Source organism: Mchenga conophoros, linkage group LG1 (assembly GCF_057382185.1).
Source record: "Mchenga conophoros isolate Kocher_MC1m ecotype Shallow Benthic linkage group LG1, M_conophoros_male_GT1.1, whole genome shotgun sequence".
Taxonomy (NCBI): Eukaryota; Metazoa; Chordata; class Actinopteri; order Cichliformes; family Cichlidae; genus Mchenga; species Mchenga conophoros.
The window spans coordinates 17077602-17094037 of NC_140526.1; the positions used below are offsets into that span (position 1 = coordinate 17077602).

The window sequence follows — 16436 nt, forward strand, 5'->3', positions numbered from 1 at the left end:
ACTTGCCTCAGCCCCATAATCAAAGGCAAATGGGAGTGGTGTGTATGTGATTATACCAAGAACATCTGGTGCTAGACACCATCAAAAATGCAGGTAATAGTCAGCAGGTTAGTGATGTGAGGGCATGTCAAAGCTAGTGGCCCTAGCAACTTTGTAACATAACACAGCATTTTTTTTAAACTATGTTTAGAGTAATCCTTGATGGAGCAGACCATCTCTCTGGTTTACTTGAAATATTCTGTGACACAGATAAGAATTTAAAGAGAAAGCTCTTAAACTCTACAGTGAGGGGATCCCATGGTTTTGGTATGCTGTGGGGGTATTTTGGTGGCATGACAACAAAGATGGATGGGTCACGTGGTTACAGGGGACAATACCCACATCCATAGGGCATGAAATTAATGTTTACTGGTCTCCTTTGGGATTTGTACTTACTAGACTTTAACCCAATTTAATACCTATGGAAAAGTTTTGACTAACATGTTAAACTCCCCCTAACTATGATAAATATGAAATAGTGTGCCAAGGTGCATCGAGGCTTCAAGTCAGTTAACTTTGGGCAATGTTCCTGTAATTTGCAAGCCATTTAATATTTAATTATACTGCATGCGGTGTCATTTGTACACTTCAAGAATGAATTTAAAACACATTTCACTCTTTCTTCAGAAAGTTTTATTCAATTTGTAGCTTTATTCGAGTTCATTTCAATTAATTTCTAATTTCCTCATGTTTAGATAGTGCCTAGCTTTTTATTATTCTAGTATAATTTTGCTGATTTTATACAATGATTTCACATTGAAACAATTTTTTTCTTTCCATCACAATTGCAAGATTTATTTCATGTGTCAGGGTTTTCTTGATGCTCTAATTTAATGCAAAGAGTATTAGCTCCATTTCAGTCCAGATAGAGAACACCAATAAAGGCTTCTCAGCTATGTGTGTTCTAATTGTGCACCAGTGATTGCATTTCTTCTGCCTTGCTTTTCACTTCCTCCGACTTGGAGTAGGACTCTTCACCCCTCTTCCCAGTGCTGCCTTAGGAGCGGCAGGGCTAGGAGTTGAAGGGGCAGCGCTCGGAGCAGGCTGAGTCTTAGGCTGAGGGATCTCGATTGGTAATTTAGGTGGGATGATTGTTTTAGGGGTCAGAGTTGGTTTTGCCTCAGGGATTTTCTCCCCATGGCGATACACACTGACCTGGAGATAAAAATAGCGAGACAAGGACATAATGTTAATACCCATACGTGCATTTACTACAGCGGTGAACACAAAAGGATTGTTTAAAGGGCTGCAGCACATTGCATCATCAATAGAAATTATTTAGGTATTTTTAATTTTAGAGAAATTTGGATTTTGTATTATTTTATATTAATTCTGTCAAAATCAGGGTGAGCAAAAGTAACAAGGTCAAATATCAGGCCCGTGTAAGGTTTTTGTGCTGCTGCGATCAAAATATATCCCCATGTTGGGCACCAATGGAAAGAAAATATTTCTGCTGCAGATGACGGCTCAGAGTAAATTCAGTCATTTGTGTTACACAGCGGCAACACTCACCACTATATCCACAGACTCTCCTCCATATTTATTCTGGACAATCATGGTATATCTGCCAGAATCCTCCATGGAAACGCCTTTGATCGTCAGACTGGCAAACTTGCCCTGGTCCAGGGAGACCACATACTGGGAAATGAATTCAGAGGTTAAAAAAAGTGAGAAAGCCAGTGGAGGGAGTTTAGCATGATTTATTCTTTAAAATGCCTTACTCAAAGTGGCAGCATGAGCAAAAGCTGAGCACTGGTGCATGGGCTGAATGGACAAAGGGACTAATGATGTATTCCTGTCTTATCTGTTCTGCTGCACTCAACCACGCTCAACCAAAGTATGGTGAAATTGAATTGAAAAGCAATACAGATGTGCCCCATCCATATTTTTTTAGACCACCCAAAAAAAACCTACTGTATATTGTCTCTGATACTCTAGTCTACACAGAGTACTTTATTCTGAATTGTACCATGTACTACGAGTGGTGCAGACAAGAGCCCAACATTTTAAATTGCCTCTTGTACCTGCCCACTCACTTGTAAGGTCTGGACATTTATACATTTTATGGAGTGGTACTTTCAGCAGGTTAATTACATTATTAAGAGAAACACTTGCCTTTTAATTACAAGAAATAAAACGGTCTAGTAGATTAAAATCCTAAAAATGGTAGCCATTAGCATGCTATGTGTTCTTGGTTAAATGCATTAATTTACTAGACCAATGTAGGTTAAGCTGTGTATTATTCAGGGAAAAAATATTCTAATTACAGTCATTTCTGTGATACAGATATTATAAAATCTGACAAAATGTCTAAAAAATAGTAACTTCTGCTTATTACACTACTCGAATTGACATGCTGTGTACTTCCAGAGTCAAACATGAGGATTAGATATAAAATTCTCTGGATCTTCTTATGTTCATGTTTGTTTTTCATTTATCTTCATGCATCCTGAGAAGCCTCTGTTGTAACTAAGTGCATGAGAGACACTCTAGAGGTTTGGAAAACTCATCAACAAGGGCCTCGCTTCTTGTTTTAGACAGATTATTAGCAGGTGAGGGAATGAATAAAGGAGAAAACTTGAACACAAATTCCTCCTGGACCGGGGTTTCTCAAACTTAAATCTTCAAAGCTGGTAGAAGCTGCAGGATTCTGATGCTATTGAAAGAGCTTTCGTTGACTAACGACAGACTGTAGACTTACTGTACTCTGGTTGGCAAGTAGGTTAATGAGTTATGAGGGGTAGAGTTGTTCCGTTACTGATCTAGGATTGTGCTGATAATACTGACTTTGGGGTCAGTATAGAAGCGTAGTGTAGTTTCCTGAATCTTGGTGCTCTCAGTGGTAAATACACTCACCTGCCACTTGATTAGGTATACGTTGCTAGTTTTGGATTGGATCCTGTTGTCTTCAGCCATAACATCTTTAGCAAGATGCTTAAAACATTCATCAGGGATTTTGTTTCATATCGACATGATGGCATCATGCTGCTAATCTCATGCTCCACCACATCCCAAACGTACTCCATTGTTGATCTTCTATTTTTGATCAGAATACTTAGACTAGCTCGTCTGTCACAAATAACCCTGCTCATGTACATTCAAAGTCTCACCTTTCTTCCCCCTTTTGATCCCCCTACATGCCTAAATGTACGGCGTTGCTGCCATTGGCTGATTAAATATTTACTTTAATAATTTCTTGAATCAGTGTACCTACTAAAGTGGCTGATGAATGTATAAAAAGGGCTTTGACACAATAGGGACAACATCACATTCATGAAGTTCCTAACAAGGAACTAAAGCATATCAATGGTTTTGGGGTATTGTGCATTTTATTACTACTAATCATTTGTACTAATTTAAATATACATGAAGCATGCTTTTTAGAAAGTACTTCATTACCACTTTCAGTATTACCAGAAATAGTTTTTTAATTACTGCTATTATTTTATATGAATACTGGTTTTAATATCATGGTAAGTATTATAGACATTGACTTTTGAACAGACATTATCTGATCAAATGAATCTGGAGTCATGATATCATGAAGCATATTTTAGTAGACACATACTGAGTGTGAAATTTCCACAAGACAAGTTAATAGAAACATTATGTTGTAATTGTGTATGGTTAATGAGACAATTAATCATGAGACAGGAGGGGAGGAGTTGAGTTTCTGAAGAGGTTAAACAGAGTCAGAGAATAAGGCAGTATTTATCGGGAAGGAATCAAATAAAAGTACAAAGCCCCGTCTGAATATGAACTGGTTGTATATGTGACTTGCAAACACAATTTAATTAGCTGAAAACAAGTTGTGAAATTTATTTTGACATAACTCCAATAACACATTTACACATTTACCTGATCATCAGGCTCGACTTCCGATCCGTTCTTCAGCCATGACACCTGAGGTTTGGGGTCTCCACACACTGTACATGTTAAACTCAAAGTCTACAGAAAGCATAAAAAATACCTATTAGCAAAATGAGACCAAAAGCATGCAGTTTCACACACTTGCACGCCTACCTTCTTTTCCATAATGGTGACCACATCAGGCAGTCCTCCCACCACCTTACCACGGTCTAAAACAAACAGTTGTTAACATTCTAGGTTATTCCTATTGTTTATTATATTAAGCTATTATATAAAGGAGAACAGGAGGATAAACTTACTCTTCTCAGCGTATGCCTCGGTCCTGAAAAATCAAAGCAGTTTTGTATTATTATTGTCACTAGCAAATCTTTATTTAGTTCAAGTTTTACTTTAGCCAAGTCGTTTCTGGTTAGCTTTCATTACCTGGCTCTGACCACACATCATTTTTTCTTTGTTTTTTTTCTTTTTCCTTTCGGTTAACTAACAGTGGTCAGATGGTGTGCTACAAGGTGCTTTAGATTTACAGCCAAACCTCCTTTTAATATTGTTTACTTCAGGAGTTTCATGTATATTTCCTGGGGAAAAATGATATTGTTATGTGAGGGCTGTTGGAGCAGCATGGCAGGACCAGAGGTCAGCCACAGGACCAGATGGTTGGGGAAACTCTGCTCTCCTCTTGGCAAGTTGATGCTCAATCAAAAGGGTAACAGCGTGTCACTTGTTTCAATGTGTTTGTAAAGTCTTGTGCTTAAATGTCTCTCTTTGAATGTTAATTGGAAAAGGGATTTGGATGGTTTCCACACTGCATGCAGTGTTTAGTGTTTGCAGTCTCAATCCCTTTCCTAAAAGGATTTGCAAAATGTGTGTGTGGGTGTGGGGTTTGCTTTGGCCCAATTAGCCGACAGACCCCAAAGGATCTCTGCTACCTGACTGCTTCTATTTTTAACCAAGATTTTTATCTCAAATTATAATGCGCTGGACTCTTTCCAGACAGCCAGCCTTGGAGTTTTTGAATTTGCTCAACTTAAAGATGCAGGGTAATTTTTCCTAATGCTGTATTGATCATTTATGCAACTCGAGTTGCAGTGATTTAACAAGACTTTTCAAAACTGTAGCTGTAGGTGAAAAAAAAACCATACTTGCATGCAGAAGTTTTACACCTCTTGGAGCTCTTTAGATTCTGCTCATGCAATAGTGCCAGGGAAGCGTCTGATTCGATTTGCAGCATGCTACATTCATGCAGCAGTGATTTAAAGCATACACACAGTTTCTTCAGTCACAGAAAAAGGAGAATAAGTCATCAAATAATATAGTGACCTAATCTGAAAATCATAACTTTATTCTGGGATTAAATCCTGAGTCAGACTTGCACAGGTCCTTACAGGGCAAAGCACAGGCTAATTAAACAACTAAAATATTCAAAACAAGCAGTTAGTTTTAGTGTAGCAGTTTGGAGTTAGGAGTGCACTGATATTTTAAAGTGACAAGTCTAATCAATGCATGGATCTACACTGATTAACACTGAGCATATAGTGGTTACAAAGGCTCATACAATCCTTCTGCAGTGTCTCAAATGATCTGAAGGCTTTGCACTGTTTGAAATGTGGAGAAACAAATGTTAATGAAATTTCCAATAGATGTTTTACTATTCAAATACAATCAGAACGAGAGAGTCGAATATACGTGTATTTATAGAAAACCTCATTCTTTACATTATTTGAAGCAGGAAAACAAGACTATTGTTTTCTGTATGTGAACACAGTGTAGCCTGGGAAATCATTACTTTGAACTATTAGATGTCAAACTCACAGTTATGAAGCAAATGTGAAGGAAGCAGTGATTCATCATTAGGCGAGCCAGTCTGACACATAAAGGCACAAGATTAAAAAAAAAGAAAACAGCTTTGAGAATATAGTCTTACTTTAGTTTCTGGAACTCTGCAAAGGCTTTCTCATATACTGTTAAACACAAAAACAGAAAACAGTCACTGTCACAGCACATGCCAGTTTACTTTCCTTTAAATTTAGACACACCTAGAACCAAAATAGTCTTTATAATATCAAAACAGAATCTTTCCCTTTTCCTGCTAATGAACATGGTAACATTTTTTTAAAGAAATTAATAGTTTTAAAATGGTGGTAATACAGGAATGCACCTTTCAGTTATAACACTCATGAATGTGTCATAAATCAAAAAAGTTAATTTGAGAAGTTTTAATGGAGATTTTTTCCATACAGTGCTGTGCAAAAGTTTTGAGCCGCAGTAATTATTAAAGGTACAATTTAAAAATGGTTCTTTGCTAATTTTTCTGTTATGTGTAGACACAAAACTGCTTCAACCGTTGAGTTGGTGGCCATTTTTATGCTTGAATGATACATAGGTCAGTGTTGGGTGGTTTAAACCAAAAAAACCATTCCTCTATAATTAGCCAGAAAATGAGTGAAAAGCAGCTAATGTCCAAAGAAAAACTTTTCAAAGCTTTCTGTCTTTCAAACGATTAGGGAAATAAAGAGTAGCTCAAGACTTTTGCATTGTTGTGTATGTAATCCGATCCACACTCAAATGTATGTAACTCACAAGCAGCAGTATGAAACTGGAGACTTTCATACTCAAAGACTAGCTGAAGTATAACCAGAGAGACTACACGCTGAAAGACAGCCATAAAAACAAGTGACTGTGTTATTTTCTACCCTCTTTTTACAGAGTTATCGATAAAAACAGGAATTGACTCTGGAGGGAAGGAAATAAGAGAGGAAAAGTACTGAAAGTACTGACCATCACCGCTGAGGTCCAGTGTGCGTTTATGTGAGTTTTCAGGGTCAGTGATCACGATGGAGTACTTGCCCTTGTCCTTCTCCACTGGTTCAACTACCTGTGAATCAATCAGCAAAAAAATGATCAGCCACATGACGGCAGAGGCATCAACTCAGTGTCTTGGTATTTATTTCTGCTTTGTGTGTTTTGAGCTATGATTTAAAATGAGATTAATTTAACAGGTAGGCTAATTACAATTATAAAGCTTTCTGACAAAACGATCGGAAGACACGCTACTTAATCAACTTTAATGAATTTTAAACCATTTTTATTCATTAGCTTTCCCTTGTGATTATCCCTTTAATTTATCTCAAAGTTTCCTCGTCTCTGCAAAGACACTTTGAGGACTTCTACAAGCAACACAGACGAGCAGCAGCACCAATGTCTGAGGTGCTTTACTGTCATAAAGCTACTGATGTGTGAGATTCCTCCGAAGCATATACTGTTCAGCTTTGTATAAAAGATGATAATACCTCCATTGTTGCCATAGCCGGGGTTCCACCAATCACAATCTTGTCACTGTGGGAGAGTTTAGTCTCACTGAGGAGAAGAAAAGAGAGGTTAGTGTGTGTGTTTGTGTGGTGGGGGTTTCTTTTTGAGCGAGTGAGGTAAATGAAAATCATATTTACATGCCTCGCTAATGTCATGCCGACCTCTTGCTCTTACACAAACCCACAGAAAAGACAGTGAGATGTTTTAAAATAAAAGCTTCATAATTTTTATTCAGTTTTACTTCATTGTTCTTTCCACTTTTTCTTTCATGAACCCATTTTTTTAACATTTTATAATCTCTGGAGTGAACTGGAGTGCTTTTAAGTGCAGAAAAGCCTTCCTTCTCTATAGAAAATAATAGCTGTGTGATTTCTGTCACAAAACGGGGCAATTTTACTGCAATAACAGGGATAATGAAACCACTTGCCAATAGCCCATCAGAAGTTTTATTATGCGGCTTATTGTTTTTCCCACTCGCGGCAGTTTAACTTGAGGGAAAACCAGAATAATGCGTTTGTGGTCAGCATGTTTATAGGTGGACTTAAAAGAATACTCTAGTAAAACAACTACCAGGACTACAAATACTGGAGTTATGCGTATTTTCTTCCTCCGTTCCTTACCTTCATCTTCGTACTCCAACTATTTGGTATTATGTTTGTATTTGTGAGGCGGTGTTAATTCTGTGTTTAATCTAATTCCTTACCCATGATACCAGGTGATGTTCATCTCTGAGGTGTAATACTTCATGTGACACTGCAGCTGAATGCCTGTTGCTGTGCAGTTTATCACAAGCTCTGCTGCACTGGCTCCTGGAGGAGGTAATAGAGGCGATGGAGGTTGTGAGGACCACGTTTGAAATCAAAGTAAAATACATGTTTCCCTGCAGCTGCTGGACTCTGTGACCTCACTATGCTGTGAAAGCTACTGCATGCAGAGATGAATTAATTGAATAAAAACAAACTTCCATTTTCAGCCATTTGTAGGATCTATTTTGAAATTCCCTTTTGTCCAGTTTGGAGAGGAAAATTCTGCTAATGAAGCAAAGAGCAGATTGTTTATATCCTGGCACTCAGTAAAGCACTTCAACCATGACAGGTTTTATTAACTTTTTTTTTTTTTAAGCCGTTATACCTAAAAGGGCATTTTATACTCCACAATGTCTGTGTCGGATTTTCCTCACTGCACATTACAAGTGGGCAAGTGTGTCATCCACCTGGTCACATCACCATGGTTTCCCATTATCACAGTAATGAACCCTCTTCTCCTCTGCAGCCACTGCTGTAACAGTTGCTGCAGAGCTGTCAAGTGACTGTCTCTTAAAATAGGAGTAAGATGCTCCTCCACACTGTCACTGTGACAGCGCAGTGGAATTTTAAAGTGATTTCACCACATGATGGCATGATGGCCAAATGCTTCCAGCATGACAACTTCTGCCACACGCTGATAAGTGTGTGTGTGTATGTAGCAGAGGGTTTTTAAAACAAGACCCATATCAGCCTGATGACGGATCTACCAAATCTCTCATCACTGGGGTTTGATGGTGCCATGTTAAAGTTAGATAATTTGAACTGGATGCCTACAGTGGGTAGAGGGTGGTGCTGGTGGTGTGTCGTACCGTTTTTAACATGGATGTCTCTTTATGAGATTATTGGTGTGTGTGTCTGTGTGCAGAATGCAGCGACTTACCAGCCAGTTGGCTGAGCTTGTTTATGGCATCGTCAAAGACTAGAAGAAAGGCAGAGGAACACGGGGTCAGAGACGGAGCCAAGAGGATGGAAAGGCATGATGCTGCTCTCTGGTGGCTGCATTCAGAGCTCAGTAAGGAAGGTTTAATGAAAACATGGGAATCTGTTACTCTATGGTTTCCCAACCCAACATAGTGAAACAGTGTAAATACCTGCATTTGTTTTGTGAGGTACACTTTCACCAGATTGTTTCTTGGCATACTTGTTCATGTGAAGCTCAGTCTCAGTTAATTCATATATAAACATCTTCACATATCAAACATATTAAACTTAGGCACATCAACATCTGTGAGAAATTTGAGAAAGTGGGGTTTTGTTTTTTGTTCTTTTTTTGTTTTTTAAATGAAGTGTTATTCTGGGAAGCTATTATACCTATTGAATCAGTTGTTTTACTCACAGTTTTAAGTGTTCTGGGTCTGTTACCAGATAATATCAGTGAAATGAAGAGGTTATGGGTCCCACTGGCTATGACATCAGGATGTAAAACAATATTAACGCACTGGAAATCAAGCAATCTGAGCTATTTTGGATAGCAGATCAAACTGCATGCAAAATAGTTACATTCAAACAAGTGACACGTAGAATAAAAAAGGGAGACGAGATATTTTTGGAGGGGAGCTGCCTTTTGGAATTGACAAAAAATGTTTTTGACTAATTTTAACAGTTTTGGCACCAATCATAATTTATGAATCATTCAAGATGTAATTTGTAGACCGAGGCTTTTTTATTATTTCCTTTTTTCTTGTGTTGTGGTTTTGTTTAGAAAAAATAGGAACAATTGTTTTTCAGTATGGTAATATATCTACTTTGTATCCTGCTGCTTTTGAGGAAAAATCAGTAAAAAAAATAAACAGTTTATAACATTATACATTTTTTCCCCATGTCAAGCATTTTATTTATTCTTTTTGTAAGAATAATACACTGTAGTTAAACAATTATACTTGCTCAGTAAGACATCAAGCTAACTATCCAGACAGTGAACTTGTCATTTTTATTAAGCGGTAAGATGAACTGCAAAAATAGAGAACATGTTTACCTTTTCCAGAAATGTTTATTTGGCTCATATCTTTTCCTCTGTCATCACTGATGGTGGCTTTGTAAATTCCTGCTGTCTTCAGTGAAAACTGGAGACGAAACAGTGCAACATAGGGAATGCAGATTTGTCAATTTTGAACACACCATGAGGACAGCGTTGGGAAAAAACAAAAACATAGTCTTTAGTGCCACAGTGTGCTCTTACCTCTTTAATTGGCAGTTTACAGACTCCTGATCCCAGGTCAGGTTTTACATCCGGGATGATCTCCGTGTCTTCTCTAAACCAGTGAAACACTGATTCCTTCTTCAAGTTAGCAACCTGTTAAAATCAATAAAAATTGCATATTATTATTTTCGAAAAACAGGAAGTGAAGTTTTATTGTCACACACACACTTTATATTTTATACAATTCATCGAACAATGCAAATCCAGATGACCAGTGATGTGCTGTATATAAAGTCTTGTTTATGTGGTAGTTTAGGAAGAGCAAGAGATGTCGACGAGGCTTTTGAAAGACAAAGGAAGCAAATGCCTGCAGCAAACGGATTAAAGTGAAAAACAAATCTCTTAAATGTTAATGCATTGGTGCTTTTGTTTTCTGAATATAAAAATAATACTAATCGGAGAAAATGGTAAAACACAGTTTAATGCTTGGCTGTTTAGTTAATGAACTATATGGTAAGAGTGCATTAGCATTTGAAGAAGGGGTTATTTAAAATGCCTGTTTGCTGCAGGACAAGTACACTTATTCTTGCCTACAAAAGTCAACAAGTCAACCAGAGGTTCCCAAATGTTAGCACATAACTGTACCTCATCAACTTTTTGCAGTAATTCTCACCCACTTGATGGATTAAAATGTAAATCCTGTCTTTCAACCAAAAAAAACTTGAGGCTGTTTATATTTTTCTGCAACATATTATACCCTAAATGATCCCATATTAGAAGTAGAGCATTTTTCTGAAAACTGGTTGATGTTTAAGCTTGCTCTGTTTTGATACTCAACAGTCAAATAATGAATGCATATATTTACTATATCTCTGCATAAATCAAAGATATGCTGATGTCAACTTAACTGTCCCCGAGCATATAAACGGCCACTTTAATTTTAAAATGTTCTTGATAATATACTTCATTCTAACAAGGGCAGGAAAAACCGTGACAATTCGAGTTATTATCTGTCTGGACCTTATCATTACGCAGCACTGTGGCATCCACACTTAGTCTCCATAGAATATCTGCTCAGTAAGTGAGCCTCCCATTTGTCAGACTGTAAATATTCAATAAATATCGAGTACCACTGTGTTTACCTTGCAAACCAAAGTGACAGAGCAGTCATCCCCAATCTGAAGTGATAGAAACTCACTAAAGTGGGGGCCTGTAGTGAAAGGAAACATGAGAGGAAGCCTTGAAAATGGACATAAGCTTTTACAAAACACTTGAGGAACCTTGTTATAAGCTGTATTAACTGATGTGTGGTTTTAAGGTTGCAGCTCGAGAGTTTATGTAAAGATAGTGTACTTCTCTCCTGTATGCTCACTCATTAGTTATCTCCTGGGTAACATAGTGTTGTGCTGGTCTCAGGCTAAATTAAGAACAAAGCTCTTACAAGCTTAAAATTGGATGATGTTTTGTATTTCTTACCCTCTTTGACTCTGATGTACTCTCTCCTCTGGAAATCAGCCTCAGCCAGTGCTGCCTTGAAAGCTATGTGCACATACAGATACACATAAACGGAGAATAATTAAAAGATCAAAGTGTTGCTATAGATTCTTTTTTTAGTGGTCCCCCATATGAGAGCAGAATCATAATTTATGAAATCAAGCATCTTTAGTTGAGTCTTAGGGAGTCCTATAGACATGAAGTTCAAACCCTTCTCTACACTAACGGGCTTAATACATTTCCATAATGGGATCTCTAATGCAGCAGATGCTAAGTCTACTGTCATACAAAAAAGCCCATTCTATACACTCTCTGCTACATGTCTGTGTTTCTCCTGGCTTAGGCTTGACAGCATACCCCCTAATTAGTACGCTGAAAAATAAGAGGTTGTGATAAGTTCTTTCTGCACACATCCACTTAAAAAAAAAGAAAGAAAATACAGTCCAGAGGGTATTGTTCTTTTTTTGTTGAATGTAGTCGGATACTGCAGGTTTTGTGGGGTCCGACTGGGTTGGAACCACATTTGAAAGGCTGATCGTAGGACAGCAGTAAACCTTGGTCCCTCTTACCATTTCCAATCAGAACCAGTGAGCTCTGTGCCTTTCCTCCTCCATCTGTGATCTGGCAGGTATATGTCCCCTCATTCTCCTCAGTGAAATGATCCATGATGAACTCAATGATCCCTGTAGCGACGTCATGAGCCATCTTGTTGGGCTGCAGAAAAATAGAGTTGTAATTTTAAAAAGCCTACTTGACGACAGACTTTGTGACTATCATAACTTTTGTGTAGTTAAAAACAGCTGACTGAACTATTGTCTTGATAGAAAAGTAGGTTGTTCACCTTGAAGCTAGAATATAAATCATTCATCTCTTCTGTTTTTATTTGCAAGGCTCACTTAAATGGTTTAGCCCATACTCTGGGACCTTTCAGTTTGAGCCTCGCAAAAATTACAGCTGAAAGAAGACTACCTGGCTAACTGATATATCATTTTCCAGACTTCATTTTCCATTTGCATGACTTTCTACACCCATGAATTTCAAGTACTGCATAGGGAGAGTGGCATAGGTAGGAACTGACTACAATCTGCGGGTAAACTAAGATGTATCTTACATCAGCTCCAGACAGTTCCTTGTTGTTTGCAAAGAATTTGTAGGTGACATTGGAAGAAATCTCCTCAGCCTGCAGCCAGAACCTCATTCGGCCTCTCTCCAGAATCTTATAGGCCAACTCAGACTTCAGCGGGATGACTAGAGGACAAGAGGGAGGAAGGGTAAGGGGTTTCAAAACATTATTGTCCTTGTTAAATGAGGAGACGAAGGAGGAGAGGACAGGAGAAGGAGAAGAGCTTAGGCAATGTGATGCAAAAGCAGGTAAGACTTTTTTCTTTTTTTTCTTTTTTTTTGGATCAAATAAAAAGAGAAATCTGCCCCTAAAAAAATAAAGAAATCAGAAATCTTCAAAGGCAGAAGAAGAAAGAAAAATAAAAGCATAAAAGAGGGAGAACGAGAAATGAAGTGAGCAGGTAAGACAGATTAAGACTCAGAGGAGAAAGTTTTAAAGAAGAGATTAAAAAGGACAAAGAGAGAGAAACTCAGAGAGATTGAAAGAGTCAGCCAAAGGTACCTACCTGGGTGTCTGATATCATAACTGAGCGCCAGCATCTTTACCAACTCTATAAGGCACAGACACATTATTTTATAGACACAGACATGCAGTTATCATACATGTGACATTTTATACATTGGTCTAATTTTACCATTAGCTTCGATGAGGTACCAGATAAGTCAGGGAGAGGAAAATCAAGGAACAAAAACATTAAAACTGAAGCTCAAAGCTGAAAGAACAAAATTACATTGTGACTCATAACTGGCCCTGAATGCTTACCCTGAAACACAGCCTGTATTATGAGTTGTTGTATTATTGGAGCCTCACCAAGTACCTGTGATATAACTGAAATGAATGAATCCTTGCGTGCTAGAAGTTCAGAAATTATTGCGAGTTACAGTGGAATAACTGTAGGCCGAATGGGAAGCAATCAGTGGAAGCCACGTATTATAGCCTCGTAGCAAACTGGTGCAATAGAAGGAAAAGCGTTGTGAAGCTTTCTGACAGAAATCCTTTTGCCACAAAGATCTGGTGGTAAAACATGTTCAGTGCCCCAAGCTTGGAGAAATAATGCGCTCTGCTAGTATCATCAGCTGTGTAATGAAATTGTTTGTTGCCTACATGCCAGGCTGATTGTTTTTAAGTATGCTCTCACTGCTTTCATCTTTTATTGCATTCTACACACTGCCTTAGTTCTCCGATACAGTTTTCTTTTGATTTTAGCTCAAGTCTGCGCTTTTGATGTAGTTATTAGGGTGTTGCTCTACAGCTGTTCAAATTTTCACGATCAAGGCATGAGTGGTATTTGCATGCAATAGTTTAACAGAGGTAGGAAACGGATATGGAATGCAAACTAATGCGATGAGATGATTAAGATAATAAAGGCAACATCGCAAATTACCATAAGTCAACAAGGGCAAATGAGCCATGAGTATAGAATACAAATAAACATAAACATGAGAGATTTCATTAAGTCTAAGTTGCAGATTCTTTTATAGATTTTCAAATTTTTCATGACAGTTGACTGGGTGCCTAAGCATCAGAGCCATCCTTACTTAGCAATGAATTGAACCTACCTTCATTAGAGATTGTGTAGCTGGATGACACTCCCTCTGTGTTTGTGACAGAAACAGAATACGTCCCAAAGTCCTCCTTATCTGGGTTCTTGAAGATCAGCTTAGAGCTGCAGTGGAGGGCGGAAGAGAAACACAGACACACACAGTCAGAGAGATTGTTCAAGCTGAAATTGAATGCAAATGTTTGATGCCATATGCATGTTATATATGTGTGTGACTGTGGTCTTACTGGATGCCCTCGGATTTAATCACTACCCCTTTAGAGAAATCTGTGATTTCTTTATAATCTTTCTTCCAGATGAACTTGGAGCCTTCGTTTATCTGGCAGGACTCGAATGACAGAACAATGTCACCTGACTTCTCATCCACCACACAGGACACCTCCTGGGAACCTTCAATACACAGATAAACATAGTTTTTAGACTCATTTTTGTCTCCAGTTAATGCCCAGAAAGCCTAAACAGCTATTAATGTGAGCTTTGATATTTGATGGATTGATATCACATGTGTCCACTCGCTCTTAAACTCTTGCCTTCACCACTGTCAACAATAGTGCAACACTCACTCAAAGCAAAACCATAGCACTTTGTATGCTTTACAAAGAGGAACTTGGAGACACATATTTATGAATTCTAATACCCTTATATTCTAATAGTAAGGTATTCAGTTTCTGTCTGCTGTTAAATGTTACCTGCCACGGCCTTGGCAGTCACAGGGTCAGAGGCCATTGAGGCCATACCCACTCCAGCAGCATTGACTGCACGCACTCTGAACACATAGGTAGTGCCCACCTCCAGACCTGTTACCTAGGACACAAACAGACAATCTGTTGCTAGGGGGAGTGGAGGTGTGAACGTCTGTAAATGGGTGTGGTAACTTTCAACCTGTGCAAAATTGACAGGTAAATAAATTATGACATAATAACAGCATATTCTATTCTGAATCTAACAATACTATTTATTTTGTTGATCACTTGGTGCTGTGAATGAATGTAAAATATATCATCCTTTAGCCCAGCAGCAGCTGGATCTATTATTATAATTCCCCCTGTTCTTTTAGGCAACTTACCCTAAATATTAATAATGCATGAGTAATCCGTATTGTTTCAAAGCATATTTTTATTAGATCACTAAATGGTCTTGGTATTATTATAATTATTCTTGTCTTATTTTACTTTACTGACTTTCCATTATCACACATAAGTGATTCACCTTTAACAGATTTTCTTTTTGTACCATTTCACCAAGTCGTTACTTGGTTCATCCACTAGATGTCAGTGTCACACAGTTTTTGTACCTACACTGCTGCAGTTTTGGTAGTGGTAAATAAAGTGCTGGAAAAAGTGGATGAAAATTGATGTTTTGGGGGGGAAAAGTTCAGTAAAGATGAAGAAACACACTGTTACATAATAAACGTCATGCACTGCATTTTACACTTGTTTCAGCAGTGCCAACATTTAGTCTAACCTATATGTTATATTGTAAATTAAAAGCGTTATTCCAATTTCTTTTGTCTTGCGTGCTTGAGTAAAATCTCTGATGAGCAGTGGAGGATAACCTCTATGATTCATAGATTGGAACAGTGATACCCTCACCTTTAGGAAGCGGTGACTGGCAGCTTTTTCATTGGCTGTGATCCAGTTAGCAGTACCCTTCTTGGCATACTCAACATGGTAGCCTGTGATTGGTTCAGAACCAGTGTAGACAGGCTTTTGCCACTCAACCACCAATGAATTATCTCTCACTTCACAAAAGGTCAGGTCATAGGCTGGGCCTATATGAGCCAGATGATGAGAGGAGAAGAACAACAATTCCATATTTATCTTTCTAGAAGTGTAAAAGCTTCACTTTTAACTCAGAGTTTAAAGTCAGTCACTAAAAAGTGAAATTTACTAACCAGGTTCTGGCATTGTCCAGGCATCACATGTAAGGTCTTCTGAATGTTTGGACGCTGGTCCAAGACCAGCCAGGTTGGCTCCATAAACCTGGAACTGATAGACTGCTCCCTCTGTCAAGTTCTCCACCTTTTAATAAAATGTTACATGGTTAACTAAAATCCTAGTTATCATTATCAATTTAAACAAAATGGACATGCCACTT

General features: G+C 38.1%; 1 protein-coding gene across 1 annotated transcript in view; it reads right to left on the reverse strand.

Moving 5' to 3' along the window:
* Window positions 1-649: 649 nt before the first annotated feature.
* myom2b (myomesin 2b) overlaps window positions 650-16436 on the reverse strand; it is a 29179-nt gene continuing 13392 nt past the window's right edge. Inside the window, exons 18-39 of the mRNA XM_085268038.1 lie at window positions 16234-16360; window positions 15932-16110; window positions 15029-15143; window positions 14567-14729; window positions 14338-14444; window positions 13284-13328; window positions 12767-12903; window positions 12225-12369; window positions 11638-11700; window positions 11304-11371; window positions 10201-10314; window positions 9997-10084; window positions 8902-8940; window positions 7919-8024; window positions 7197-7263; window positions 6685-6781; window positions 5831-5867; window positions 4209-4231; window positions 4063-4118; window positions 3898-3987; window positions 1552-1677; window positions 650-1194 (exon numbers count right to left, since the gene is read on the reverse strand). Coding sequence (XP_085124164.1) covers window positions 985-1194; window positions 1552-1677; window positions 3898-3987; window positions 4063-4118; window positions 4209-4231; window positions 5831-5867; window positions 6685-6781; window positions 7197-7263; window positions 7919-8024; window positions 8902-8940; window positions 9997-10084; window positions 10201-10314; window positions 11304-11371; window positions 11638-11700; window positions 12225-12369; window positions 12767-12903; window positions 13284-13328; window positions 14338-14444; window positions 14567-14729; window positions 15029-15143; window positions 15932-16110; window positions 16234-16360 — 2202 coding nt within the window. The 3' untranslated portion in view covers window positions 650-984. The remainder of the gene's footprint in view (window positions 1195-1551; window positions 1678-3897; window positions 3988-4062; window positions 4119-4208; window positions 4232-5830; window positions 5868-6684; window positions 6782-7196; window positions 7264-7918; window positions 8025-8901; window positions 8941-9996; window positions 10085-10200; window positions 10315-11303; window positions 11372-11637; window positions 11701-12224; window positions 12370-12766; window positions 12904-13283; window positions 13329-14337; window positions 14445-14566; window positions 14730-15028; window positions 15144-15931; window positions 16111-16233; window positions 16361-16436) is intronic.